Below are 27978 nucleotides of genomic sequence, written 5' to 3' on the forward strand. Positions count from 1 at the left end.
CAAACCCCAAGAAGAGCTACGAACGATGAAGTGTATAAATATAATTTTAACGACGATTATTTTTGAAAATTTCCCGAATTCTCCTGCAACTATAAAAGATGAATTGAGCTTAGTACTTCGTCGTCGTACAGGAGTTGTGAAACATGCCTCTTAGCGTTAGCCTTTACAAGAACTTTAAACCTCGCTTTAGGCCAACCCATGGACAGTCAAGACGGACATTGATGACAAAACCCTGGTTTCAATCGCCTGGACCATATCAACCATGAACTGTACTTTTAGCGATCAGACCGACATAAAAAACATATTTTTTCATCGATCTTCCATCCACATTACGGAAATTGCCAAAAGGCGACATAAACATACGTGATTAGGCGTGACAAGCATCAGTTGTGTCCGCCTTGTTAGAGGTGTGGGACCATATGGTGTGCACAACCTCGGGGTGTCGTTTGAAAAGCGAAGCACCACATAATAGGAAACAGCGTCCAGGCGCGAATCAACACCTTGATGGTGTCGAAAACTGGACCAATATGAGAAAAGTTCTGTTTTGTGCAAACTTTTGAACACTTATGATATTTACCTACATGTAGTTCCCAACAGGACAGACTCCAGTGACATTGTCTTCATTGGAGCTGAACTGAGATATGATGGGCTTGGTTTAAATAGGGATGAATACTTCCCAACAGGACAGTCTGTTGTGACGTCCCATGGTCAGTTTATATCGGGAGTAACTATCGTTGTATCCCAAAAGGTTTAACGCAAGCTTCAGTCTGAGCCTGCCATTTGAATAGGCACTGTGTTCTTCTTATTTTGAATTAATGAAAAGGAGAGATACATCTGTGCATAGCTGATTTTATTTACAACAATTCGAGTATTGACAGGCGCTTGTAAAGCATGTAAAGTATCAAACACATTTTTAAAGTTAAACATTCATATCTATGGTGCCCAATCAAATGAATAATACATCAGTTACGGGCCACAACAGACTCGCCTGAATCATTTCTAAAACAAATAGCGGTTGAATGCACTCCTTCGACCCCTTAATTTTACCAGCCACAAAGGATCGGGCGGGTCTATTGATACCGGAAATCTACTGCTCTTTACATTCAATGGAGTGGGCACCATGACATAGCCTTTGAGGCAATTTTAACAAAGATTAATATATTATAAAACACATTTCCATATATATTTCCGAAATCATTGTGTACAATGACATTTATTATCTCCAATTGGACTCAGGGGGGTACCTGTCCCAACGTACCGTTATAAGAAAGGCCCCAACCCAATTCTCGAGGGGTAATTTTTGGCAGATCCCAAGACGATCTTTAGCGAATCCTGACGCAGTTTCCTGGCCATCCTGAATTTTCATGGATCTTATAAGGCTGTGTATCCCGAAAATTGGGCCATTTTTGAGTCCATCTCAGTGTCCCGAAAAAGGCCAATCCCCATCCCCCCATTTAGGATATGAAAATTTAATTGTCAATGTACTGATTCTTCGTCACTGGAACACACAGGACACAAAATGACACATGTTGTCCTAACACTATGACCAAATGACAGGAGGTTGCTTTTGATTCAAGTTATTGAAGACTGGGGTTGGTTTTTTTGCGCTTTGTTACCTATAAAAAACAATGTTAGAAGAAACACATAGTCAGTTTGCTGGATGGTAGACTCAACAGAATCTGCACCTAGCGCATCTCGTGCACAATATCCGAGCAACAACCTTGGTGGGAAGGACCAACAGTGTGACGAATGAAAGTTTTGTAGTGCTGCCATCTCACTTCAGACACTGAAACTGCTCATCCCTACTCCATCACAATCATCAACTATCAAATATCCCCCAGACTTGGGTCTGTTTCTTTGAGCACCGGCCAAGGATGAGGCTCTGGCCGCGGTAGGACCGATCTAAACAGAGACCGGTGTTGATGTGGATCAAACTGGATGCCTCTTTCTTCCAGAGCTGAAATTTAAAGAAATGAATCACATTGAAGTCTGGACTAAGAAATAATGTGGGTGTCTCATTTATGGAAATTGAATCAAAATGACCAGACTGACCAAAAGTACTCTAAGGGAATTAACAATGGCAAACTTCATATGAGCAATACAATGCCTTTCCCCGCACAAAGTAACTGATGCATCTACATCACGTCATAGTGCTGTTGGCCGAATCCAGAAGTATTAAGGTAGCAGGAAGGGTTGGGCGTTTGTGGTTTCTGAGTCTGAGGGGGTTGGTGTCTGTTGACTGTGCTTTAAGAGAGACTAGGCATGGCGCCAGTCTCTCTTAAAGCACAGTCAACAGGCATTTGGTCTCAGTATTTGGGTTTTGATTGCCATGACTGTACCCCTGTAAAAGTCCGAGGAGGAGAAGTTTGGAATGATGAAAGCATTGAAGAAGAAGAAATGTTATTATTGAGGAAAGCAAAATTTATTATGAGACTAGAAGGCAGTGTCCTGACTTGATTATTTTGAAAATGGCGGTCTGAACACATTAAAAGGTGGAACATGGCATTTTATCGACTTTGAAGTGTTCCGCAGTTAAAGGGAGACTATAGGCAGCAGCTAGGTAGGCAAGATAAAGTCATACAAATTTGCCAATAGGGGTCAGTCATATCTCTAGGCATGGCGCCAGTCTCTCTTAAAGCACAGTCAACAGGCGTTTGGTCTTAGTATTTGGGTAAGTACAGAATCAAGGTAGCTCAGAGAGCAATGATTGAACGATGCTGTGGACAAGTCCAAGGATACTGCATCAGTCACGACCAACTTCTCATCAGAAAGCGTCACCACCAGCATATTCAATGTTCAATTCCAACCTGTACCAGTCCAATGCACGCCTGTCATGGTCAGCAGTGGTCAGCTTAGCGCGATATGGAACATTCTTCCGAAACTCAAGAGAGGGAAGTCTGCTCATTAGCCTATCTCGCGCACTGCTCCTTCTTGTCAAACATCGTAATGAAATCGTGGTACAGTGGGGCGTCCTCGAGGATTGCAGCTGGTCGGACAGACGTGAGGTGGAATGTGGGCGGCTGCACTTCTTCGTTGATGTGCGATGGCAGATAGCACAGTTGTTGCGTTGCATGACAGCTGAAAGTGAATGTGATATCATAGAACTGAGGCGTTTGCAATGAGACTATAGGTGAAGTAGAAGGAAGGAGTGAAATGGGCCATCTTCCAGTGACTAATATACAGAGTAAGGGCACTGGGTGTTGTTAGATTCAGCATTGAATGTATTCCTCGTACAAGCGTGAATAGTGTGGACATACAGTGAGAGGTGAGAGACCCCTATTGACTACTTCTTGTAACTTTATCTTGGATAGTGCCCCTTTATCAAGACTGAAACCCACTGTGCGGGGCTAAGAAATTACCTTTATAATCCTAGTTGGATAACCACTGTGTAGATGATTTGAAGAGTGCTCTGTGGATGTGTGCCTGTAATGTCAATGAAAGTATGATGAGGTGATGGCGATAGTGGAATGACGAAATATTGGAAAGAGATCTATTCCTAGAAGAACATATGTCCTGTTTTGACTAGGTGGCGCATTTTAGAATCAGCAGTGAGCACTGTGTGTAACATGGTGGAGGCAGCGGAGATAATAACTGTCTCGAAAGTATTGTTATAGGGCCTTCCCTAGGCCCATGGGGTTAAATTTACAATCCACGATTGAAAAGACGTAGTTTGATCGCATTCAACTATAAATACATTGAACAGTTGTGTTCCTTTAGTCAACCAATGACCTTTTGTTGGGCCATGATCGGGGATTGTAAACTGTAAATGTATTATGGACTGGGAGACGGGGGAAACACAAGTGAAACTGAAATAGACCAAAACAAGTGATTTTGGGGCTTTGGTTTAGACGCATGCCCCACATGCGCCATGCGGGATTATACGGTTCATGTGAACTTGTTGACATCTACATGATCTAGTGCATGTTATTGGTCATGGTAGGCCTAATCATCATGGCTATATGTTTCAGGAAAAGCTCGGAGTAAAATGAACTGCCGATGAATAATGATGTTGTTCATGTTTACCATGTTTGCTAGTACATAGCCATAGGGTATGCACTGGCCAGTGCACTTTCTGCACGTCGTCATGGTCATGTACGTGATACCTTGCATATTTTGTTTTTTGAATGCGCATGCTTTTTGGGCAAAATCACTTGTACCAACACTAATGAATAATGTCTTCTTATCCCTATGACTCCATACACAGTGAGGGCATTGTCCCATTCCCATCAAATGGTAACTTATTGTACCGTATTAGGGTGGAAGTTGGGGAGCAGATACCTACCGTTGCACGCCTGTCATAATCAGTAGTGATGAGCTTAGCGCGATATGGAACATTCTTCAGAAACTCAAGCGAGGGAAGTCTGCTCATTAGCATATCTCGCGCACTGCTCCTTCTTGTCAAACATCGTAGTGAAATCGTAATGGAAAACGTCTGGCTTTGCGCCAGACGTTGAGACTAATAAGTGAAGAACTAACAGGTAAAGAACTTCTACTTGCGCGAGACTGCTCTGATAAAATTATCATTGCCGAGACTACGGTGACGTACACATATATTTTTTACAGTCAAAAATGCCCTCAAAAGACGAAATGGAATGATTATTTTATTGATATTTCCTACTATATACCATCCAATTATCACTTTATACAAATAGATCGGCGTTAGGTCGCATGCTTTTCTTTCCTGGTGACACTATAAAGCAAAATAGTTGCAACCCCGTAAATGCGCTATAAGTCCAATAATAAGTGACGGTGACCCGTTATAAATGTTTCGCCAGCTTCGCTTTTTTGCCGCTACGCGGCGCGTTGGGCCCTTGCGTCTAGCTACTGACCTGCGCCAGACTTTTAAACAGGAAATGAGAAGGCGCATTTTCTTGGGCGATGTTGGCTGACTCGCTGGTCGGGCCGAGTAACACTCCATTTTATTCGGTTTGACTTGCCGGTACTAACCTGTTGTGAGCCCTTGTTGCAGAAGTTAAGAATTATATGGTTATGGGTTTCTATCGGATCAGCAGTCAAACACATCTGGTTACTCATCATCTGACCAGACTTCAAATGGACCCAGTCCTGCAAAATTGAATCAGTATTGAATGTATTTGAATGAATAGATACAGCAACGGCATGACTATGTCATCCACCAATTCCAAGCAAGGCCCAAGGCATGTCTATGCTCGGGGATGGATTCTGTCACCTATTCCGGTATCCTGAACCTCACGGTCTATACCCCATTTAAATGTAGCCAGGTGTCAAAACCTTGGTGGTCAAGATGCTATTAGGGTTGTCCTAAACATTTCAGATATATTAACCAGGGCATTAAGTAGTAAGTAGTAAGTAAATTAGTAAGTAAGTATATATGTAAGTTGATTCACGCCAGGCATTTCTGGTAAAGCTATTGCACTGCCATCTACTGGACAGCTGTAGAACTAAATATTCTTCCCAAGCATGTTAAAGGTACAACCGTACATCCATCCAACAAACCTGACTAGTGCTGTGCTTGCTGCAGTACTGCACCACGGGTTCTCCAGGGGTGACTTGATGCAGCGTATCTATGCACCAATCTCCCTGCCTCAGCTTCCCAGAGGCAATCTCATCGCGCTCTGGAACTCTAAAACAAAAATTGGTTGCGGCTTAGAATAATCGTCATGTTACAGTGACCCGATAGTATTTGTCTTAAAGACCTTCGCCGTTAAATATTTGAAAATTTTAATTGAATTTGAAAGTTTCAAATTGTGGATATGCAATTAGATATACTACAACAATGCCGTTGAGAGACAGATATACAAGTACACAGTACTGTACTAGGAAAACCAAGCGGATGTTGTCTGATTCATTTTCTAAGAGTTCATGTAGACTACTTACTCCAGTTCTGGATATACGTTATCCAAGTACCATTTGAATGACTTGCACTTTAATGAATCCCTGAGTTTTTGTCTCTCTGAAACACTAGATGTTGATAAAAGGGAAGATTTTACACGTGAATTAACAAATGCTATAAACCAGCAAAGCTCCTTTTATGTGCTTTCCTAATATTATTATACATGCCTTTAGAAGACAGAGATCCACTCATGATTACAATGTAGAAGTTCACATGCTTGTTGTGCACCAGCAAAGATCATGGTGAAATATTCCTTAAAAGGTCTCTCTATAACCATCCTGACGTAACCAGTGACTTTCAATATACTCCCCCTCTCGATATTTCTTTTATTATTCTGTTATTTTTTGTATACGAGGTAGGAGCAAAAACTTATCTCAGGATGTCTATAACATGACACTTTTCTATGCTCGTCACTTTGGCCAAGATATTATGAAACGTCCACAGTATTTTCAAGAACTTACTCTCCGTAAGGTTTATTTTTGGCTGATGGGCGTGCATTGTAGAAAAATCGTTTATATTCGTCCATCCACACTTCAGCAGTTCTTCGAGTATTGCGGATATACGTTTTTGCATTTCCCAGCGGGAACGTGTACGGGTGTCTCTTTCTGAATACGTGGCCCACTCGACTACAGGGCATAATCTCCAGTTCCCCTCCACACATCCAAACTCTAAAAGACAAATCTGAAACAAAATTTACATTCCATCAGCTGGGACTTTACAGGCATATCTTTTGCAACCACGATGCAACTAAGTTTCACTGCATGATATGTAAGTGTCGTCGTTTTCCAAGAGGAAATTTAGCTTATAACATGTATTCAAATCATGAACGACTGTTTTTATTTTTTCATTCCCATCATCTGGTATAGCAGTCTATAGCTTAAGTATGTGTCGTTCATCCAAGCTGTGAAATGTTTCCAATAGGCTTATTAATGATGGACGATTAATTTGCATCTAAGTATTCGATTTTTTACCATCAGAGGCAGGTAGATGTAGTTTATTGTATGAACACCAGATGGAGTGTGATGTATTGGTCCAGAAGATAGTCAACATCTCGACATCTTCACGAATCTCTCTAAACCACAAGGGAAATCCTGAATTCATCCGAAAATTAGCATTTCTTATCGTAAAGACTCACCGAAGTTTTCCCCTCCCCAGATATCCATTTCAGTGTCATATTTGCCCAGGGTGATGAACCAGTCCTTTCGGATTGAAAACAGTCCACCGGCTATCACAGGAGTTCTGAAATTAAAGTATGATACCATCGGCTTTAATACCATCTTCACACACTGTGCCACCGAGCATCGAGATCGGATAAAAACATGGCAAAAGTATAGAGCTGTGCATCCCAACAAATGTTCTTATCCAACAAAGACATTATGGACAAACCATAAGAGTACATGTAAATATAAAGAAAGTTTCCTCAACTTTTTCATTGCTGTAAGTAAATTCTGTTTGGGTGAAATATTCTTACTTAATGGGCGATGTGGCATCTCGTCTCATCTGTCTCTGGTGAAGCGTCATCGGTTCCCATTTAAAATGTAAACTCCAATCAAATCCTCCCCTAAGGTCATGTGATGCTGGCAGATAGTGGAAGGTATCCATGTTAATGACGTCGATCACTGGACTGACAACGGCATGGGCGTCCTGAAGGCAAAGATATGGACGGATGAGCAAATAGATTGAAGTCTGGCTGAGCCTAACACTGACTTCATTAAATGAAGCAACTAGAAGTACCATTGCCCTGGGTAAGATCTGATTCAGTCCCTAGTTACCTCCCAAGTTGATCATGGTATCAACTTTATACTCCTATAGGTGGAAAAAAGCAATGAAAGAAAGGTTCACATATGTATATAGGTGTTTTTCTCAAGAACACTAGGATACAACAACCTCCGGATATTGAACTCAAAGCTCAGTGTAACTACCATGTCACTGGTCCCTTTTTTTAAATGTAAATTAGAATGCAACTTAATTATAATCAGCTCTTAATGTGTGTCGAACCTTACGGGAGAGATTAGACATATTTATGGTTATTGTTCTACGACATTTGGCCTATCAATTTTGAAATTACGACAATGTATCATGATTTTACATTATTATATCATAATACCAGCAGTAGATTACTGATACTGCAGTAATACATGGTTCAGCCATCCAGTTTCCATTCCCATTTTGAATGCCATTCTAGTAATTCACAGCAGCCTCCAAGGCTGTATTTTTAGAATCCTTTGAACGGTTCCCAATCTCTTGGATAATCCCAGATGATGGTCCATAATTAACACTAATTGGACTGATACTAATTAATTTCTAATCAAGTAACCTTATAAGCTGACACTTTAGCTCGTTGCTACTCCAAAGGCATTTAATATCTGATCAGAGTCGGTGCCAATACTTCCCTTACGAGTGGAGAGGGAGAGGGGAGAAGTTGATGAGTGTTTAGCCCCCATGGCTTATTGAAGCAAACACATAAAAAATAACGAGAAATAGATTACTGTCACATGTTTAAAAGATATCGTTGTATCGAAATGAGCAACGGAATGCATTCTACAGAATAATGATCATTATTGATGCCTGCATGCAATTCAGAGTGAACCGCAGCCCAACTCATATTCCCAAGGTTTGAATAAATGAGTATATAATTTGAATGAAATTGAACCCATGGGCCTGACATGGAGTTTCTCACTTTATCTGATGAGATTTTAAATTGTGTAGTGATCATTGTATAATTAAGATCTAGACAAATGGAAAGGAAGACATGAGAGTGTGTTTGCCCCTGGAAAAGAGGTGATGCCCAGGAGTTTTCACAGGAACAGTTTCAAAGCAAGGGACGTGTCGGCCCCTCTGAGACGCGGCACTGGAATTCTTATCAATCACTTTGATTCACGGACTCTGGAACTGATCTTCCGATGACACTTTCCAGTTTCTAACTCACTTAACAAAGATTCAGGAAGATTACGAATGCAGACGCTAGAACCAAGATTAATGACATTGTCACAGTGTAACCTCATCATCTGACTGCTCCTATTTGCAAACTGGTGATGCTTTCAGATGAAATCACTGATGCTATGCAACACTCCTCTAGTTCATTCCAGTTTTTAGCCTAATGGACCCGAACAATTCCAAGATCATTTTACGCAAACTGACACTCAAACAAAACAAGTAAAACACAAGAAAGGGAACCCGAGAGGAATTGAAATGTCAGCTTTCAAAGTAGAGCTTATTGAACGGGTGCGTGGCATGTTAAGTTAAGGTGCTGAGGCAACAGAAAGCTTTCAAGGAAAGATCGAGCAAGAGGCTGGCAGTCACCGCGCTTGTGACCTAATGTTCAAATTTTAAGTTTGGGTTCTTAGTCTGATATCAACTGCTGTAGAGGTGTCATCACACTTTATTATTATATCCCCTGCCTATCCCGAAACCTTCAACAGAAATCCGCTGAGATGCTCATTCAGCGCTACAACCAGAGCATTTATGACCGGTACCAATTTTATACATGTACACTCCTGGGGGGGAGTCAGGCAAGTCAAACAAAGAGATCTTCCGAAAGTCTCACATCATCTGTGGGGTTCGAACCAGGCAGGTCTTGATTGCTAGCTGAGAGTCCGAGCCACAAATCCACATGGCTCCTAAAACAACCTGGCAAGGCACCTTACTCAATTGCCAGATCGTAAAAGCTCTGAGGCACGTGATTCCTTGTTCCTGTTTGCCAGGCAAGGAACATGTCCAATGAAAGTGAGAAACATGAGAATTCCTGATGTACTCCTCTTCCCCAGCTAAAGATGCGGACGCTTACCGAAATAAGTGCACCACAATGGCTCTCACAACACTAGTCACGTAAACATCAAAGGGTTAATGGCTCGATGACCTCATCTTTGCCACATCTTGCTAATCTTGGTCGGATGTGTCCCAGGGTGTAAGGGATCAGTCACCCCTCCACCTCCTTAATCAATAGGGCCGCAAGTCGATAGGTTACGGCACCAGCGATATGCTGATCAGCCTGCTGGGACCCAAAACATGTGATGCTTCAGTCCACCGTGTTCAGTCTATTGAGAGGGTGCTTTTTGGGACGCTGAGATGGGAGCTGAGAAGAGCTGTCGGGATCTTGAGTGCCTTCCTTACGTAATGCTCATATTTCTCAGTAAACAATGTTTACACACCTTTAAAGTTTTCATCAGCCTGTTTTTAATAAATGGGAGCACAGATCAGGAGGGCCTCTCAGTTCAGCCCCTTATGGAATATGCATGATGTTTTCCTGACGTATCTTCATGACACAATGCCGTGTTTCTAACTCTATTTAATCACACTGAACGAGAAAGTGGCAACCGCTATATGGAGGGGAAGCATTAGCTATTCGGAGTGTGAACCAGATTGGAACCAAATCAAATTTGCCTTCCTCTAACAGGAAACCCATCTCATCATACAAAATTTGCATTTATTTGCTCTGTAGTAGCTGTGCGTGGTGTGAGTTCGTTACAATTGAGTCATCACATCACACCTCATGATGAATGCTACCAGATGTCTGGATCATATGGGAAATGCATCAGGCCAGGGTGGTATGTGTCTTCTTTTCTTCACCCTGGAGGATGAGCACCACATTTTTCGAGGGCATTCCTCGTAGAGGTAGGACTTCCTGAAAATGTCTCCCCTATCCCCGACGTCATCTCACTAACACTTTTTTATTGCAGGTCAAATTGGCTTACCAAATAGAAGTACATGTATTCCTAATCCATTTAGGTATGATTTTGAGGCAAATATATAGGAGCTTGTAAGTTAGCAAGATAACGTTAGGAAGTCTTCTTGAAGGAATGCTACCAGACGCTTGCAGTATCTACCAGCAACATGCCAGCATACAGTATAAAGAATTACTGCTCAAAACATTGGTTCATTAAATTGACATGAATCCTGTTGCGATGCATGACATGAACCAGAGTCAGAAATGTAATAAGTATGGGAGGAGATCCTACTAAATTTAAAATCAAATAAGAATCTATTGAATGAAGAGACCATAGAGAGAGACCCATAAAATCTCAAATCTCCAAACGAATTAGCTTACCTAATGATTCGGATGCCTTCACTGCTATTGGGTTTTTTCTTTATTCTGATTGTAATTTGTCTATTACAATCCACTTAGCATTTTCTCATTTTGATGAGCCATTGCATTAGACTCTAGCGCTAATTATTACTGCCACCCTTTGGCAATAAAGTCCCTCTTTGATCATCAATATTTACAGAAATATGAAAATTATCTTCAGTTACCTCTTTAATTCTTTGTAGCAGTGGTTGAAGCCAATCAGTGTTTGCCTCACAGTGACTGTCCAGAAAGGTCAGAACCTCTGCCGTGGCCTCATCAGCACCTCGCACCCTTGACCTTATCAAACCTACAATAGGAACAAAGACTTCAGGGAAAAGGAAGCACAAAGTATTTCGCTTCAAATACCACATTCCTGTTCGAGCATTGACCGATTCTGGCAAATTAACCATTTTCTATGCTTCGTATCTTCAGATGAAACATGGCGTTTCGTTGTCTGCTGCATATTCTGTGTGAAATAGGCAAAAATCTGAACGCCACTTTTTTGTAAAATGGATTGTAATCTAAATTCGTGGACTCCTCACTTGTTTACGATCGACCTTCTTTTCACTGACCTTCTCTCTTGCTGTTCCTTATGACCTTGACCTTTGGGATAATGCTAAGTCTTGATCCATCGTCAGCTGAAAAGTCGAAAGACGAGACAAGTTGAATTAGATCTCGAAAACATGGTATCTTGGATCAGCGACAAAAGAGGAGAAGGGCCAACCCCTATTTACCATCATTTTGGCTAGAACTTGAAATCCTACAATAAGAACGCCTTTGTAATACCTGATGAGCTAAAAGTCTTCAAAGAACTATTTCGGTCCAATCCATCCAATCATCCTGGCAAACTTTGAATATAAATAACCTAAAACTGACTAATTAGTGCGATGGAGAGGCAAAACTATCTTAATTAGAACTTTAGTGATAAAGATTGGAAACACAATATTCATTTCTTACAATCAATCACTCTGATTCTGCTAATTACTCTCAGCATGGATTCTGCATTAAATAGTTTTTAGCGCAGTATACAGATCTGGTAATGGGGGAGATAGCATAATCGAGCACCATGGTAAAAAATTGCTGAATCATCACAAGGTTTTTACAATTCTCAGGTAATCTAGCTCTTGGCAGCAATTGGTAGCAATGCTGGATCTACAAGTGTATATTCTGCTCCCAAGGCAATCACAAACCAAAAACTAATTGGCAATTTCTCTAATCTCAAAATTCCTACCGCAATATTTTTCTTCCTTGTACCACAACATGTTGAATGGATAGACTGGAAGTCATGTTATCCATCAACTAACGCCATCAGAGAGAATGATCTAGTTTCCATAATTGATGTCTGAGGCTAGTCATTTGCCTCCGTAGACATCATTAGTTGTTATTACCGAGGAGAGATCGAAAGAGCTTTAAAATGAAAATCTATGGTGAAGAAGTTGATGAGAGCAACAAAGTCAGCAGTGTTCAATGGGTACGCCATTGGCATTTACTTGTGGCTCAGGAAAATAGACAAGCAGGTACACACAATGCCTTAGTACAGTTTGCTGAAACTTGTTATTCATAGTATTTGTATATCCGTCTGCACAACAGCAATGTTGAAATTTAGATTAAGTACATATTGACGCAATTGGGCATTTTCAAATTCAATAACATATTTCTTAGAATTTAAGAACGGCGTTGGCCTTTAATGCAAGATATTAAAATGCAGCGCAATGATACTTGGTGATACTTGGTATCGCATGTGAGCAGGCATGGATGATTGGCTAATGATGCAAAAATACTGCGATCTTTGTTTAGTTCATCTAAGAGATATCCACGACAGCAATGTTTCAGACTGAAAACGTCTATGTGGAATAAGAAATTGAAAAGGTTTTAAGGTTTTGTTCAATGTAAACTATTGTTTTTTTACCAGAAAAATGCCTCTCTGCTGTCTGCCATCAGTGGTCTGAAGACAATGTACAGCAACACTTGTGAAATAAATGGCGTATCGAGATACGCATCAACTCAAAACAGCGATGACCCATATTGCAAATTGGAAATCGGTTAAGAAAGTTGAACATGGAAGAAGAAGACAAAGATAATGACAACGCCCTCCCTGAGGATCAATTTGCTTCTGAATAATCTTCCCTGATCTTAATTATAGTATTCATGGATTAACAAGGAGCAGCATTATCATGTAAGAAGTCCGTAACGGTAAATGAACAATTCATCGCCCGTTATGACCCCGTCATTCGCGATAATCCTCGCGCATTATTTAGGAGAGATTTACTACAAATAGGGTGCATTTGGGCAATCATAATGATCTTACATGCATCCAATTCCCATAAAATCTCAAGCTTGCATCTGGGTAGAAAATCTGTAAGAAATTTGTCAGTCCGGACTGATATAGATCTTGGTGACTAAGGGAATGTGTATCATTAGACTCATACAGACAGTTTGACAAATAGCTCATCTATGAATTACTATCTTAAGCGGTAAAGAACTCGGCAATCGTTCAGAAGTGCACCAAACCTGCAACAGCTAACCAACTTGTTAGTTAATTCAGCGAATGAAATATATTTCATGGGAAGCTATGGAGTGATAAACATGATTAATGTACCAATTATTGTGGTCCAAAATGCTAATTCACTCAATGTCTGCAGAAATCATATTCTTGACTGATTGCTCTGAAACTCTTGGTATCATTTGGGCTATGGAAGAGTATGGACCTGTGTGTTGAAGTTTCGGATGTGAATTCAAAAGACCGACAAAAGAATGTGTCTTGATCACAACTAAACTGATGATAATTATACACAACTATACTGGTATGTCAATATTCTATAAACTTCCAACAGACGATTTCGACTAACTTCTGTGTGAAAAGGACTGCGCTAGCATTGATGCCATAAGAGATTACTGGGAACCCGGCAGGCTTTTTGTCGAAACAAGCCAATAAATTAGTTAACATGAAAATCACATCCCAAGACCCAAGCTCTTACAATTTTATCGTCTTCCCTTGCTCTAAAACCATGATAAATTGCGATTCCAAAAGCAACTGGACTTCCATCTTACAAAATGTAGTTTCTTTACCACTGGTGGCTTTGTTGTTTGAAAAATGCAATATATCCATCATATCACTAAACATGATTGCTGTAGCCCAAGACCCTCGAGGATCGTCTCCAATATCGTTCGCAACACGTCGTGTTCACTCGGAACGAATCGCTATCCTACCAACACGATAAAAACATGATTACAATTGCAATTTCATCAACCCCTAAGCCCCTTATTTTATCTCAAGATTAGATTGCGTCGTCATACCGCATCAATCGATCGAATCGGTTCCAAAATCACCAGTATCTTATGATTTCTTTTCATACCGATTCTGAGTGGCAGACCAGTAAAAAAATCTTGGTAATTTTCTTCACTAATGCAACAGGATTCTGCTTGAGTTCATATCTGATCGAGAGGGGATCGATAGCTTTTTATTGATAGAAAGAGCTGATTTCAGAACGAGGAATCAGAAGACGTTTTCCTAGGTTAAGTACATCGACAAATTTTAGCTCAAAATTTGTAAATCCAGTAAGTTGAAGGGTATATCAATCTCCAAATTTGTACATGTACTTGGTAATGTTCATATACATGTATATTGTCCATGTTATTTGTGTGTTTACCTCTGGTGATTGCATGAGAGACGAGGCAGGAGCATGCTGTACTAGCATCCGTGGTTATCAGGTTTTTTCGTTTTTCTTTTTCTGTATCTCGTAAAAAACAGATGAAAAGTATTCATTCATAATAATAGTTACCTGCCTGCAACACCTCACAGTGCAAAGAAACAGGTACTGGTGAGAACTTTACTCATCAACAAGTAAGATGAATAAATCGAGACCACACAGGATCACAACCGTATTACCACTACTGTACTACAGGGTGTCAATACTCTCATCTATCAGAAAAAGCGATACAGAATGACAGAAATATATATTTGGATACCGATATGTCTGTCAACGCAGACAGATGATCAATTCCCTATAGACGATGTGACGATATCCTCGAAAGTGATTGCTGAGATCTTGGCTGACACTTGACATATCATGCAATAAATCATTCTCCTGGATTAACACCCAGAAGTAAAGATACACATTTTTGTTAAGCTCGCAGGACGATCAATTTCACAGTTTCAAAATATGCTTGAGCTATAGACGCAACTGTAGAATGTTACGTTGTGTTCAACAGGAGACGTTCCATCTGACCAGAACTGTAGCAATCACGGCCTTCCTGTTATTGGTCTAGCCGGTTTGTTAGCCTTCACTAATCTGCATCTCCAGCAGCTGTCCATAACAAACATCATTATCGGCTACGAGGTGAATTGCTGCCCACCCAACATTCTATTGTATCCAAGGTGTCGTTACTGGAAGGGAAGGATGAATTATCGCCTGGGCTCTACATCTTGAGGTACAGTGGTACAGCCATGTTTTTCAATGATTACCTCGCAGAGTCACACATATCATGATCATTGATTGGAGTCCAAAATGACCTGTGGGGTACTTAGCAACTGCTACGATTCGTCAATGAAAGCTCATTCCGCCTGGGAATACTGATCAGCTGGCAAACTCTCCCATTTTTATTATCATTTTCTGATCGGTTTTCTTTATAATACCATCCAGGGTCATGGACCCAAGTAGGCAATATAAATGTAGTTCCCTCTGGGATGATTTTTTAGGAACAGAGACATGTGCAGCGCAGGATGTAATTATCTTGCGTTGGAAAAGGGACAGATGGTAGACATGCTAAGCTCGGAGGGCAGCAGAGGTGAACAGAGCTCTATTTCGGATTCTGAGCTAAGGGGAGCTGGCAATGGGGCGGTGGGGCGGCTGGGGAATGGCAGGAAACCAGTCAATAACTTACGATTGTCACTAAAGTCATCCACCAAGATGATCTCTTTGATGAGGTGAGGAGGTGTCCTGTTGATCACACTGGAAATATATGTATAGTATTCTTTTTAATGATAAAACAATGTACAAAGGTATATATGGGGGAAAACAACAGATGTTCAGTAAGATTTCAACTGTGAAGCGCTCACAACTCCTGATTAGACATCGTAGAAGTAGTAAAACAAGATTTTTGTAAGAGTGTTAAAATCAGCTTTAATGAAAGTCACAATATAATTTCTTGGAGAAATTGACATAATCTCCAACAAGTCCAATGAAAAACTGTCCAGGATGAAAGCCACCCAACATTTTTAAATTCACAGACACAGCGTCTAAGATTTTCTTATACTGCGCTAAATTCATCTCAAGACGAATGAATTCTAATAAGTGTTGGGATGTGGTCGTGCACGATTCACACCAAAGACGCCGACGTCCCTCTTCAGAATTGATAAAAGATGAGATTTTTTTTTTATATGGCATAAATGCTCCATCTGAAAGAAATGTGAATGCATATGGATATTTGAGTGCATACATATCGGCAAAAATCTTATCCAAGTGTGATGAATATGTGTTATGCCATTTAAAGGAGCTACGTCTACAGATGAGTCAGATTACTCACAATAATTCATTAGTTTCATGTAAAGTGAAGAGTCAACATGTTGAGTGGTCATAATCTTAATATTTCATGAAAAGTTGATTAACATTTATGCAGGTGTGATATAGGATCAATTGTGTAAATACACCAGAAATTCTAAATTTGCACAGAAATTCATCTAAGAGAATGAAAACTATTTCAGGAACTGTGGCAACTGAGGCCATGCTGGGGCAAGCAAATGACCCATCCAAGTGAACAGTAGAATTATTGAACCATTTGCCTTTTTTCCATTTGCATTTGTAAGTCACAGCATCTTCAACAAACATTTGCAATTATCGCTTTAAGTTGAAAAATTCGTTCCGAGGAAATTTGAAATACACAAGCACTGGACTGAACAAACTAGTTTCGGTACTCTAATGGCGACGAGAGTCAAATAAACAAACGTTTTGGCAACAAGGACCTCTCCGTTCTCCTTCATGAAGCATCCTTGAAACCAGACACTATTGTATCAGCGTAAAACTCAATGGCTAGGTATACAGCACCTGTATCGAATTCTGCAGGAAATGGAGAATTGATATGCACCGTGAAACAAGATTTCATGCCCCCGGCATTGAATGCGTTCATTAATTGCATTGGTACTTCATTCAAGAAATTGAAAAGCTTGATGAATGCAAATTTATTTAAAACGGTTCTAATTACGACGATACTGACGATCGACTTGTGTACTTAATGACATCAATGTTAGCACGTGTTTGAACATCAACTTCGACTGACTATATCAGAACAAGGCGGTCACAACATTTATATATGCATCTCAGTGGCGCCTTTCAATTTGGCCTCATCCATTTGCCTAAAGTTCTATTCCAAATTTTACTTTCCCCACTACCCAAGTCCCCCTTCAAACTTCCCATTTTTCTCATTTGCAACTTGGCCTTTTTCCGGTCTTGTCCATTTTCAAAGTCCCATCTCTCAATCATCCCTCTTGCCTTGTCAACCCTTTTACCCAATCCTCTTTCAAATTCACTGTTAGCGTGCCATTTATCAGCTAATCCCCTTACAGAGTGCACTCTGATGGGTCAAATCAAATAGATGTCCCTAAATAGTTTTTTGGAAAAGCCTGAAGTACGGCTTATCCCGATACATCCTAACGCGATGCATCTTCATTAATAGAATTCAACCCACCCTTTAGAAAAGAAGAATTTCACCATCGGCAGATTGAAATTCCAGACAGAGTGACTGATTCATGGAGGATCGAACTACAAAAGAGACAAGTGGTCTCTTAAATCCGAAAAAACCTCATTCCATCTTGACAAATATCACTTAGTGAATGACTCACACAGTTTACTTTGCCCAAGAGAGACAGAGATGCAACAATTTGGCTAGGCAGCCATTTGACTAGCGAGTTCGCAAACAGGCAATTTCTGCGGATAATGAAGAACATGCAGTTGGAAGCGACTTGATGAATGATCTCATGCGTTGGCGAATGCAACCACTGGTGATTTTACTGGGGGAGGAAAGTTGTTCTTCTTTCATTCAATAATGGAAAAAAATGTTAATGAAACATACTTTGAATCTAACTTTTACCAGAAGGAGTGCCTAAGAAACAATACGAAGAGTTAGTTTTTAATCAATTGAATCAGCGTGTTGACATCCTGCTGGGAACTTCATCAGTCTGTTGATTGATGATGTCACGACAGACGGTCATGTGCAGGCTACCTGTTTTTATCGGGTTGTCCCCAATAGTTGGTAGTTGGAGGCGCCCGGCATCCATATTTCTCCTCAGACAATTATCAACACATATAGATTTCGGTGAACTCTGTACCCCCAATCTCAGGTCTCCTGTACTACCCAATCTTGACTATGAATGTCATGCGTTTAAGCCGGAACACTTTCGAGGAGGCTTAAGCATGTCGTGGTCAACAACAGGCAAGCAAGCCCAGGCCAATAAAGTCAACAACTTCCAAATGAGATGACCGCTAAGATACTGACAGGTCAATATCGTCACATATTTTGACATGATGTAGGGCAGAATGTAATAACATCCTGCAATTCATCGACTTGTCAATGCTGGACGAGCGCAACTCAGACATCGAGGAGGGAAGCTTTTCATTCACTGGTCATCAGACATGACAGCCAATTTCATCTGGTGAAGCATTCTTCAGTAGTATAGCAGGAAGCAGAGAGTGGCTAAGGGTTGACCAAGACATCACCATTTTCGCTAGGAGCAAATAGAACTTCAAATGAAGTGATTGCCAATTTCAAAGGCTGGAGTCTGTTCCCTGTTTTCCAGAGAACAGTCTCCCAGGTTTTTTTTAGTAACCGACTGACTGGATCAGAAAAGGTGCTTCGACAACACATCGAGTGAATCCAAAGAAGAAGACGCCTCCTACCTGGTAACTGTCCGCAGCAGGGCCGATCTGGCTTCGTTGTGGAATGTGATGACGATACTCGTTTGTGGGAGATCATCCTCATATTGCTTTGACTGGCATCTGAAAAAGTGAAAGTGATCGCCGGGTAAATAAATATCACATTGAACATCGAGAAGCCATTCAAACAAAATCTTGGACGATGGAAAAACGTCAACTGATATTTGTATCCCAGGTTTTCTTAAAGCTTTCTCTAAGCCACAATGTTTTAAGCAACAACCAAAGGATTGAGACGGTTGAGAGAATTGACCATAGGAATTCAGCTTGTTAGCGAACTCAGATAGTTTGCTTCTTTTCTTGATCCTCTCTGAGTACTATAGGTATAACGTATAAGTGATACAGTCAAACAGAAGTTGCGTTATCAAGTGTTTTTGTTTGTTTGTGTATTCTTAACAGTTGAGAGTATCAGTGCCAGTTGGGATTCTCACTCCAGATTGCACAGTCTAGCTTTTTCGTTAAAGATCTACGTACAGGATGGAAGCCCCCAAACTGTCCCCTAAGAGGCAAGAGCGCTACATCAGATCAGAATATTTGAAAATCCTGGAGTTTGCTGACGTCATCAGAGATGTTAGTCAGTGTACTACTTAGTGTAAGGATGAAATATTTACATGGTAGGCCAAATAATTTTGGCTGGTGATAAAGGTGGCAACTGTCTCTCCTGTCTGTCTAAAGGCATAGCACCTTCATTAAATCATGATCTTCTTTTTCCTATCGTTTAGACCACCGGAACTATCTACTGAAACCAACAAGGCAGGAATCTTAATGGTTGGTGATTAGTCTTGGCGGATCAATAATATTTTTGTTCATAATAAACAAATGCTTAGCGGCCAGACAGAACATGGTGATAACATCGAGACGATGTTATGGGAACTCATCTTTCCTCCGAAGATTTTTAACGTTTTGCTTGTTGCTTCTGGAGCTAGCCTTGTACGCACAGGCCATTTTCAATGTTGCAGAAGAACAGTTCGATGAAACAAATCAGTGATTAGGAGGAACTTGAATAACCTGAACAAGCCTTCTATCCTCCCCGATGTAATGTAAGCAAATATCAAAAGAGGGTTTATTCTCCTTGAGCTAAAGTAGGATTGTCCCGAGATCGAAATAATGCCGGGCCAGTGCTATAGTGAATTGACCGAGTTGCTGTAGAAGGGGCTGCAGATTTATACCCGAAAATTGCAGCATTAAAGGCCCACAACGTTCGTTGAAAATTTAGATTTGTAATTGAATTTGAAAACTTCCAATGGTGTAATGATTATAAGTTACAGCACTGCCGTTGTGCAGACCGGTATAAAAATACTATAATATCAAGTTTCAGGAAATTTCCATGCATAATATAAACGGTACCACCAGTTAATATGCGTACCCCTTTAAACGGTTATGTGGTGATATGTCTAAAAGAGTTTTAGGAGACAACAAAGAGCGAAAGTGAACTGAAAGCAAGTCTCGCAAAAAGTCCAGACATATTTTCTAGAGCATGGTACAGAAAGAACTCATTTCCTTTGGCAAAAAAGGTGTAAAGTTAACTAATTGGCTCGTTATGTCTACTCGGTAGATAATTAGTCAACGGACAGCTTTCGGTTTCTTTTTACGAGTAAAAGGTAGAGTGCGGAAAAGTAACAAACAGCCAACAGAATGACGCCATTGATGCACATAAAAAGCTCTGAACCTGAGTCAATAGCCATGGAAGTGACATTACACATTGCCACATCTGGAGATATAGACAAAATATCGAGAAAGGGACTTAAAATGAAATTCGTTCAGTTTAGCTTAGCTGGAGTATTCTTGTTAGTATATTTTATTACGTATTATCTATGGGATACGTTCTTGGGGTGTATCAGTGATGGTTCAGCTTTAAGCAATTAAGATTCATGCATATTTCCAGTGGAGTTAAAGCGAATAACTTGGGCGATCATTATCGCCTCAGAGGGGCAGGTGTCCAGCGACGTTGATGGTTTCCAATTGCCGAGATTGTAAAATAATCATCGTGCACTGATACAGTTGAAAAAAACTCTTCCTTCACAGGTGATGAAGAAGCAACAGTATACTCGTATATATTCTGTAACACAGCCTTAGCATAGATTAGCATCTTCCGATTTTAAATGGGTGTTAAATCCTTGGATTTTATATGTTAACCCTATAAAGGCAATGTCAGCTGTGAATCACCAGTTTCTCAGCACCTTAAAATATTTAGCAACTTGTGGGAAAGTAAAACAACCTGCAGGGGAAGCAGGCCTATTACTGGGCATATGAGTAACAGTTGCTTTCATGTCTAATCCGGCTCCATTGATACTCTTGCCTGCAGCAACCAACAACATCAACAAACACTCCTTTCATCCTGCAGTATATCTATGAGTTATTGGTTTGCTTCTGAACCAAGCTGGACCTCTGCCCTCTTCAGTAATAACTCAGGACAACATTAATATCTCATATCGTATGTGAATTAGTCATTACAAACATAACTTGTCGTATCAATCATGCGCTGGGGAAAATACCTCACACGCTGCACCAACATTACCAAGGTGAAGGCACGTACGAGTCCACAAACTAGAAATAGGGAGAGAATAATAGTGACAGAGATCTTTCAGCTGTTTAGCAAACAGCGTTATAAATTTCAATCAAAGAAAACCAACCAAGAAACGGAAAAATGGAGAGATTTAAACAACCCGGTCAAAATCTGTTAGTAATCTTATATGCTTATTTTAGAGTGCTCGAAACTGAACATCATACCACCAACAGGACCAACTTGCAAATTCTCTTTTTTTCAGCGACATCCTTTTTTCTGAGACAACCTGTACCAGATTACATTCCACCAACAGATATGAGTTGTTGAGAATTCTTGCAGGGGGCTCAGAGATGTTTTAACATCAAACAAGATCTCCAGCAATAAAACGCCACTTAAAGGAAAGGGCCCGCCAAAAAATGGGGAGTTTTGGACGGCCCGGTCAAAACCTTAGGCGGGAATAAGGTTTCATTGATAAATATAAGGAGTTTCAAGGCCCCCAAATTACTTGTAAGGTTCAATAGATACTGGCCTTTCATTGGTTTACAGTTTGCGTATCATTTACATACTCTCATCTTGAAAAATATGACAATATTTACGATCACGTTATTGATTTTTGCAACATTTTCGGTAACGCGCCCCTTGCGGATCTGTAAGGTACCATTCGGATGCTTGAAAAATGTTAGTGGCGTGGCTCCATCTGCTACAGCTGTCACCGCGCCGGTGTTAGTCTCACGTCTTGGCGTCTGCACCACCCTTGGGGAACACCTCAATGCCGTTGGCGTACTGACGAGACCAGCGTCTCTAGAGGCTCCGACATTCGCCATGAGCAGTGACAGCTAGGTCACTTAGCTGGAATGGCCCCATCTCCTCTTCACTCATGTTCATTGCCGGCAATTCTGGCAAATATCTTGAGTCGTCATGGTTGTCAAACAAGTCTTGGATAATATGCTGCTCCATTTCTTCTGTACTGTTCGGATCAGGGGCCTCGCGGCTCTCCACCGGCCCAGAATCCACCGGCGACTCGAAATCCATACTACTATTCTCTCCATTTTCTCCTCTCTCCAACTCACAACTATCGCTATTGACTGCGTAACATACACTAACATTCTTTCGCTATCATTGCTAACTTCATTTACTAGAACACTGGCCTCTTTGTAGCCGATTATGTAACCCATAGTTGAAACACCTGACAGCGCCGCCCGGCATGATACACGTGCTACTGGCATATTTATAACTCGTAGTAAATAAGGTTGTAAAAATATGCAAATGAGATGCCGTATATGGAAACCATGACGTCACTAAGCAGTGCTTATTTCTGCTACGGGTGGCGCTGTTGCTTGCTTCTGGAGGCGCTATTCAACCTCTTTAACCTGCTCTTCTGCTGATACAGATGGTAATCCAGTGGCATGCACCTACACGCCAACATACCTCATTCTGGAGATAGTTTCCCAACTTTGTGAGAAAGAGCTAGGGCCCCCATACCGAACTTCCAGCGGTATTGCCTCCGTTACCTCCGCCCATACGCGCGTTGTATGTAATACATTGAGGGTCAAGATGGTACATGGTGGCAAGCGAGGCCAACTCAAGTTCTCATGTTTCTCACTAAGATGGGAAATTGATTCCCCACATTCTACCTGTGCACTCTTCCGTAATTCTCCGCTAATGTTACCAGGTTGTTTGACCACAGGCAATGTTCATTGACATCCCAATACATCATCAGGTTTCACGATCAATCAATTCAATTTTTCGAAAGTGGTTGCTCGGTATCGCCTGAGGTATTTTTTCTCTAAAATGTCTTGTAACTGTTCCGCGTGACTGATCAGATATAGAAGGTAATTTTATATTGGCTTCTACAAGGAATAAGATAGAGGTTCCTCTTCTTTTTCTTCTTCTTCTTCATCTGCATTCGGAATTCGTCGGTCTGATACAATAACAAAAAATATGACAACTTCTTTTCGTGTTCCATCGCATAAATACAATTTTTAAGACAGGGCCAGGGTCGACAGGAGGGAGTTCCAGGAGGTACTTTTTTCTCTCAAACCTATTGTAACTTGTTCCATGAGGGATTTTATGGAAAGAAGGACAACTTACAACTCCTCTCTGGTATCGGGGATTTCTCTATTGATGTCAATATTATCACTTGCTTCCACGTTGAAGGCATGTCTCTGATAGGGATCGCCACCAGCAGATTGTGTCTCCTCGATATAAAACTTGGAGTCAATGGTGAAATACGGTGGCACCTGGTTCATGCGCTCCACAACATCACGACTCAAACTCTGAAAAGATAAAAGTGCCAAAAAAATAGATCATATTTTGAACAGATTGATTGTACCCTTCCTCCTCTTTTCCATTACGGCTCTCTGGGCTGCACGAGTTAGACTAACAAGTTTCACAGGGGCAGGGCTGTCTATATGGTCGGGTGTAGGACCTGTGATCGAAATAGTGTGGATGCCAGACACATTGTTTGTGATCTTAGAGAAGTGGCTTTTCTTTGATCGCCTCATCCTTTGAGCGACAAAATAACAACCTTAGCAAAAGTCATGCCGTCTTACCGGTGTAAAAGTAAAAAGTGTCCCCCCGGGAAAAAGTGTCGGGCCCTATTGTATTCTGCAATATGGTTCTATAGAGACCCTGACAGTCAATAGCTCAGAGATTGAAGCGCTTAATAGAATCCTTTGTTCCCGGACATTTTATCCTAGGACATTTTAAACTTCTACACCGGCAGTGAATGTCAACCCTAAAGTATCCTCCTTACAGGATGGATACACGCACAACGACGGTAGATCGGCATGAGCAAAAGTGGGCATGCTTGTGATGGACTGCTCTTCTAAACGGAGTCACAAGCTCCATAACGAAACTGGTGTTAAATGTAGTGTCATGCGATAAGGCTTACTAGAGAGATTCTACTATGGAAAGTCTTCCACGCTTGAGAAGCTAGAATTGGAAGCCTGGTCATATTTGATATCATCATATTTGCCGAGAACGCAGCAAGCTTGTAATCGATTCCTACTCTCAGCTACTCTCCGGTCCTCACCTATGCATAGAGATCATGTGAAGTACACTCGAGATGGAGATCAGTGAGAATACTGACCGATTTACAATACAAAATCAATTCAACTAACCGTATCACTGTACACCACATTCGAATGAGGTTTTTTGAAGCATAAAAGAAGAGAGATCTAAGAAACTGTTTCAATACTTTGTGCAAAACCTCATGAATACTATAACAGCCTGGTATTAAAGCATTGATGGTAAAAGGTCCAAGCCAATACCAGTAAGGCAAGGCTCCCAGAACTGCGAGCTGTCGCCGAATCGGGCAGTTACGCCCTTCAAACTGGCCAATTCGGCAGTGGCGTGGCTATCCGCTCTGATACGGTGTCAGGCGGGGAGTTTGACTGGGGTGGTACATCTCTCAAAACAATGCACGCACTGCTGACGTTGGGGATATTTCTGAAGACTTGACACCAACAGCAGTACTTGTCCTCTGTAGTTCCCACGCAAAGTTGGAAGGGAAGTATTTTACATGGAAATGACTCGCTCCATCAAATCTGTCTTCATAATGGGACGGCAATTGGCAGAGATTGCTTCCTCCAGAGGTGAAAGATGATTCACCGATATGTTCTACTTTTTCATCGCCCCTATAATCAGACGTTGTGACAACCCAATAAACCGTGCGACAGCCATGAATAAATACCCGATGTGTATCACAAGATTTAATGGCAAATAGATTTTGTATAATATTACCACCGAACTTGCTGCGGCACAAGGAAAAATATGACACGTTTCAATTGACGCGTGATCGACATGAAAACCATTCGGTAAGCAATCATCGCTGGCATTGACAGACACAGCTACCTAATCACTCGCTGGATCACTTAACCGATTCAATTCAACAACGAAGGAGCCAATTCCCAATGTCGCCATTATCACCTTTTTATGCAGAGAATATCTTGGTAACAATGCCGCTCTTTATAAGAGTAGAACCTCTCTATTGAGGACACCCTTGGGGCTGACGAGTACTGTTCTTCATAGAGAGGTTTCCTTCATAGAGAGGTCAAATTGAATTGAGACAACCAATTCGGGACCAAACAGAATGTCCTCAAAAGAGAGGGTGGCGTCATCAGAGAGGTGTCCACTAAGGGAGGTTCTGTATGCAGTGATGATGAATACACTTTTTCTATTTTCGGGGGGAAGTGTCCTGATTAGCTATTGTGTCCCATAATATAATCGATTTTTTTACTGGTTGGGTTAGTTATTATAACGAAGAACAATACCATCTTTCCTCAGCAGGAAGATAAAAAACCCTGGAAAACTGAGTCGGTCTTGGCAAAGTGGCAACAAAGTGTATCAAAAATTCATGACGCCATACACAGAGAGAGGTAGCCAAGCTGACAGCTCGAACATCCCGCTATGTACAGAGCTTACTATTCGAATTGCTTTTCAATTGACCCATGAATAAGTAAGCTACAATAATTGTCTTGTCGTTGGCATTGTACGGCTGTGAATCTGCAATTTACAATGGGTTTTTAGGGACAGGAATCGATGCCGTTTTGGCGCTTTTGGCGCTGGCGTGGCCGATGAAGTGGTCCTCTTTATCACTTAACTGCTGAGCAGCAGCAAGTGATATGTCTAAACAAAAGAAACTTGTCAGTGTTTGGGGATGATTTAAACCATTGATATATTTAAAGGTCATATACATTTTAAACCTAAATGTGAAATTAACACGGCCATAGTGAAGCAAAATAAGACATACAAGGACAAGGAAACCTGGCATGTACTAAGATGATACGTGCCCAACATGATTTTTTTAAACATCAATATATTGACACAAATTGTCTTAACAAAGGACAATCACGAATAATAACTTTTTTGTTTCTTGTCTGGTCTGAAATCAAACACTCAGTTGCCTTGCTGAGAAATGTAGTAACCATATCATACATAAGTCTCTTCAGTAGAACGTTGCATGGTTGTTGTGTATGAAAAGGTAGGTTACTTTTGGCCACAACTACATTTTGCAGTTGTCATTAGAATTACTTTGACCATTTTGATTTCAGAGCTAAGTATTAAATTGCACATACACTTCTCAAATACCTTTAGATAATTTATAGTCAAAATGTAACCTATTTTCAACTGAAATATTTTTGTACATAACTTTGTCTGATCTGTATACATTACAAACCCTCTTGAAGTCACGTTGCGGCAGCATTTTTAGAAATTATTCATGCCAACCACTAATTCAAACCTGTGACTGGCAAAATCAAAAGTGCTCTTGAAATGATAGATGTGCTGCAAATCTGCCACAAATCTGCCATAATGATGTGTTTACCACTTCAGTTACTTCCCTATTGCGGCTCCTCATGATGGTTGTGATGAGACCAGGCCGTGTGTTTAGCAGGGGTGAAAGGGGGGAACTGTACCCAGTTGTCTCTGAAAAACATGTCTTCATGCATGTTTTGGGACGAAAGGTGCATGTTCCGCTTCCCCAAAGAGCCTCTTTTCAAGCCAACGTGGCCTCGTCACTTGCTTCTGCCAGTGGTGGATTCAGGGAAGGTGAAGAGGGGCAGGTGGTCCCCCCCCCCCCCCCCACCCCACCCACCAGATCATGAATACTGGTAATGTGACCCTAAAAACTAGGTGCCGCCACCGACACTTCTAAGGACGCGGCCCTGTCTTTCTCAGGCCGGCCACTTCTGCTTGGAGAAGGTACTTGTACAACTAGGTTAAGACCACAAATACCAAATGTGTTAATGTCAAGGATTTTTATAGAACCAAAAACCATCTGAGTGCCGGCTCTTTCTTAAGGGCACCCGCTCTATAAGACTACTGAATCTGCCCACTTTGGGAGGGCAACCTAGAAAGGCACTACATATGAATATTTGTCATGAGTATTTAATTGGTTCAAGCTTATTAAACCAACTCAAAGCGCTGCTCTCCTCACCAGTGATTACGTATATAGTAGAAGGTTTTTAAACATCTCTGGTCTCAATGTCTGGTTATCCTGACTGGACTTTGAGTCAAAGGGTTCCTTCCCGGCCGTCTTACCTTTCGAACTGCCCTTCTTGCTTCAGTGAGTTTATTCTTTCTCTTCGCATTCGCCAGTTTTGTCTTTTTATCCTGGGTCGCGCTTATTCGTGACTGAAACTGCAAAACTGTTGCACTTTGCTCATCAGACGGACTATGAAACACGTACTGAAGAATCCCGACACTCCAGATCACAACTAATGTCACAAAAATTCGAACCCTTTTGCACTTCATGATAAATCCATAGATCCGATTGAATGCATGGAATGGCTTGATACTGATAGCAAGTTAACGCAAGGCTAGCTTAACGTCCGGCTCCCTTCCTTGAAATCCCGCCTCTTCAAGCGAGCACATGCCATTTGATGATACTGCGAGGCGCTAGCGCACGTGACCAATATATCGTCTGCTCGGCTTTCACGCCGCGTGGCGGCAACCTCTTCAATGCTGAACGCCTCCTGCATCGGCTTTATGCTCGTGATTGCAATTTCTCAATGGGCGTAACTCAATTAATATCTCACAGATTGCGAAAGATGCCCGCTGGTTATTAAACAGAGGCGAGGAATATGAAACACTGGATGATAGTGAGTCT

At 41.2% G+C, this 27978-nt stretch overlaps 1 protein-coding gene across 1 annotated transcript; it reads right to left on the reverse strand.

Moving 5' to 3' along the window:
• Nucleotides 1-833: 833 nt before the first annotated feature.
• Nucleotides 834-27733, reverse strand: LOC135485616 (polypeptide N-acetylgalactosaminyltransferase 16-like). The gene is made up of 13 exons (XM_064767847.1): nucleotides 27411-27733; nucleotides 23460-23644; nucleotides 18830-18928; nucleotides 15822-15889; nucleotides 11510-11575; nucleotides 11123-11244; nucleotides 7344-7516; nucleotides 7008-7111; nucleotides 6334-6553; nucleotides 5857-5940; nucleotides 5476-5602; nucleotides 4948-5064; nucleotides 834-1957 (listed from the first exon to the last, which is right to left on the reverse strand). Exons 1-13 carry the CDS (start codon nucleotides 27621-27623, stop codon nucleotides 1820-1822), a joined length of 1716 nt encoding a protein of 571 aa, XP_064623917.1. The 5' UTR covers nucleotides 27624-27733; the 3' UTR covers nucleotides 834-1819.
• Nucleotides 27734-27978: the final 245 nt, after the last annotated feature.

Source organism: Lineus longissimus, chromosome 3 (genome assembly GCF_910592395.1).
Source record: "Lineus longissimus chromosome 3, tnLinLong1.2, whole genome shotgun sequence".
Lineage (NCBI taxonomy): Eukaryota > Metazoa > Nemertea > Pilidiophora > Heteronemertea > Lineidae > Lineus > Lineus longissimus.